Source organism: Theobroma umbraticum, unplaced genomic scaffold, assembly GCF_002168275.2.
Source record: "Theobroma umbraticum cultivar Fairchild unplaced genomic scaffold, ASM216827v3 scaffold_56.0, whole genome shotgun sequence".
NCBI lineage: Eukaryota > Viridiplantae > Streptophyta > Magnoliopsida > Malvales > Malvaceae > Theobroma > Theobroma umbraticum.
In genome coordinates this window covers 6,114,765-6,117,785 of record NW_018397256.1, presented here as the reverse complement: position 1 = coordinate 6,117,785, position 3,021 = coordinate 6,114,765, and the positions used below count along the sequence as shown (strand labels likewise).

Sequence of the window (3,021 nt, the reverse complement as noted above, 5' to 3'; positions counted from 1 at the left end):
ATGTAATTTGATAGCTTATTCGTTTTAGAAGATGTCATGCCTTAATATAACTGCAACTTCGGTTAAAAATAAGTATTTGGGCTTCGAAGTCATGCAATCAGACTCAATAGCAATGGTAAAAATTAGTAAAAACAAGGTTAAATATTTCATCATATGGGAGTACTAGATCAATTTCAAAATTGCCTGCTCTTTAATTGAACTGCTGTAATTGATTTCAACTCTCAACTAACAAAATCTATAGCTTTATTTCATGTAGATACGCCAATGGAAACCTTGGGAAGATAGGATTTCTAAAGTAGAAAAGGGTAAATATTCAATAGAGTTTCCAAAGATTATTAGTTATCTTTTATTATTAGAGCATTCTGGTTTCTTGGAGTTTTATGGTTCAGAGTTGAGATTCATCTTGTTTTGCAGGTATAGACACTCATAACCAACATCTTCAAAAAGTACTCGAGAAACATGCATGGGGATATTGGAGAAAGGCAGCTGTTGTGAGCTGGACCGTAAGTATTACAGCTATTCCTGGACAAGTAACAAAATTTTACATATATTCTTCATCTATCCTACATGCATCTGCTCATCTTACTCTTACTTATCTAAAATAATAGTTATTTCTTCTTTTTACAAATTACACCAGCAATGGCACAAACTTATGACATTTTCCAGTATCAAGTCTGTTATTTAGCTGAGGGAATTTTAAGTTAAAAATAAAAAACATTGTTGACAATTGTTAAAGGTAGAAGTTAAAAAAAAAAAAATTCTATATGATCATTTGTTTACAATTGTTGCTAACAATAAATAAGATGTTTGATGTTTTCCTGCGAGGCATAATGACTTAGCTTTAGCATATGACGGCAATTGATTTCAATGTTCTTTTGGCAGATGTCATTTTTTAAACAGTTTCGTAGCCCTGTTACCCTGTCAGAGTACATAGCACTTCGAGAAGGATTTATCATGGTTAAGTTCTCATCTAATGTGTACTTCATGCTTGGTTTTTAGTTTTGTTTGTATCGGTGCTTTACAAAAAGCATGCTACTTACCTATTTTCCCTACCGTCTTAGACCCATTGCCCTGACGTACGTGAATTTGATTTTCACAATCACATGACATTGTCACTTGAAAGGGACTTCAGACATGTTGTTGGCATAAGGTAATTCTTAAAATCTTAGCAAATTTTGAATCCAAGATCTGTTTGATTTGAAGAAATATATTGCTCACTAGTATCCTGTCGTATGTAGCTGGTACCAATGGCTGTTTGTGGTGGTGTTTTTGACATTGAATGTGGAAGGTAAGTTTTCCTTCAATCTGAATGAATCAACTGCATTTGTCATTTCACACTTCACAAGTCACAATTAACAATAATGGGATTCTAAGTATTTCTATATTCCCAAGCAGGATGGCATGCGTATTTCTGGTTATCATTTCTACCTGTAATTGTAAGTGAATTCGTTGAATTTCAGTGGATCATTTAAACTGGTTGTGGACTGAGATACACATAGTTTAACATTTTTTACGTAAATGGCGTTTTACAGCTTCTACTTCTTGTGGGAGCCAAGCTGGAGCACATAATAGTTCGTTTAGCTCAAGACGTTGATGAAATGAAGAAGCTGCAGGGGCAGGAAGCAGCACCAGTAAAACCTTCCGATGAATACTTTTGGTTTAATCGCCCTCGGATCATTCTTCACTTTATTCACTTTATTCTATTTCAGAATGCCTTTGAGATTGCATTCTTCTTCTGGATCTTGGTATGGCATTTTTGGGAAGAAGATAAGCTATCTTTCTCTAGTGTGTTTCGTAAATGTATTAACTTGTTTAAATTTGTATACTCTCAGTGGACCTATGGTTTCCATTCATGCATCATGGGAAGAAAAGGCTTTATCATCACTAGACTCATAATGGGGTAAATAATCGAGGCCTGATGCTGTATCCTGGTGTCCATCAGTACTTGTTTTGTATATTTTCATCTTGGTTTTTTGCTTCTGCAGTGTAATTGTTCAATGTCTATGCAGTTACATCACCTTGCCCTTGTATGCTCTTGTCACAAAGGTAGATTACTAGTCCTAGACATGTTTCCTTCCTTAGCAAATCCATGTTATGCTCTTTATTTGAAGCCTCACAGTGGCGTATATTTCTATACTTGTTAAAGATGGGAACGTCTTTTGAGCCAGTGCAACCTCAACGGCAATCATCTATGAACATTTGAACGAAGAAACAGAAAGGGGACACCAGAAAGATGGGCTAATCTGGTGCAAGTGTGAAACACATGAATAAGCTGGAAAAAGAATCATCTTGAAGTGTTCACATTGGACAGCTAGAAACGATCAGTATTGAAGAAACCACTAAATCAAAAATAGATCTGTGGTGTGCAGATCAAACTATCCTGGCCCTGCAATGCTTTTCAGACAGTGGTGTTGCACAAAACTGTTCTTAGGAACAAAATACACTGGATATTTAACTCTAAACATTAACAATGGAGGACAGGATTAGGTTCAGATATATAGAATAAACGATAACTCATGTAACAAGCAGGAAAGGAATAATAGATATTAGCCCATTTTGTTGAAGTTGGCTGACTATGCTGCCGCATCAAACAAGCTTGAGCTGAGTTGGATTTGCCTCTGAATTTTTCCTGTTGTATTGATATTTGATGAAACATAATAAAAACAGCATTAACTCAGTTCAAACACGGAAGCATTAAAGACTAAGACCAATGAAAGAACAGAAGCAGTGCAGGAATTGTTTAAGCTCTTGGTTTTAAACCGAAATTTTCCCTCTCATTGCTTTCATTCAGAATAGGGTTTATATACAGGCAAGTTTACTCCAATGATCGTGACATAAGCTTGTAAAACACACTAACTAAACTTTGCAAGTAATCTGGGCAGAGTTCAAAATACAATACTGCCACCTAGGGGTGTGCGGCGGTTGGTTTTGTCCGTTTCGGTTCGGTTTTGACCAAAAACCGACCAAAAATTTTTTCACTATAACCGACCGAACCGCATATGATGCAATGTCGGTTTCGGT

The 3,021-nt window shown here is 35.9% G+C and overlaps 2 protein-coding genes across 2 annotated transcripts in view; one reads left to right on the top strand and one right to left on the bottom strand.

Moving 5' to 3' along the window:
• Window positions 1–31: 31 nt before the first annotated feature.
• On the top strand, window positions 32–3,015 carry LOC110411524 (MLO-like protein 13). Its single transcript, XM_021421719.2, has 11 exons — window positions 32–115; window positions 257–305; window positions 415–503; window positions 883–957; window positions 1,062–1,150; window positions 1,239–1,288; window positions 1,396–1,436; window positions 1,533–1,745; window positions 1,833–1,900; window positions 1,986–2,046; window positions 2,147–3,015. Exons 1-11 carry the CDS (start codon window positions 32–34, stop codon window positions 2,201–2,203), a joined length of 876 nt encoding a protein of 291 aa, XP_021277394.2. The 3' UTR covers window positions 2,204–3,015.
• The window catches only part of PRPL35 (Ribosomal protein L35), a 997-nt gene continuing 650 nt past the window's right edge, over window positions 2,675–3,021 (bottom strand). Inside the window, exon 2 of the mRNA XM_089782561.1 lies at window positions 2,675–2,701. Within this exon, the coding sequence (XP_089638687.1) occupies window positions 2,675–2,701 (27 nt within the window). The remainder of the gene's footprint in view (window positions 2,702–3,021) is intronic.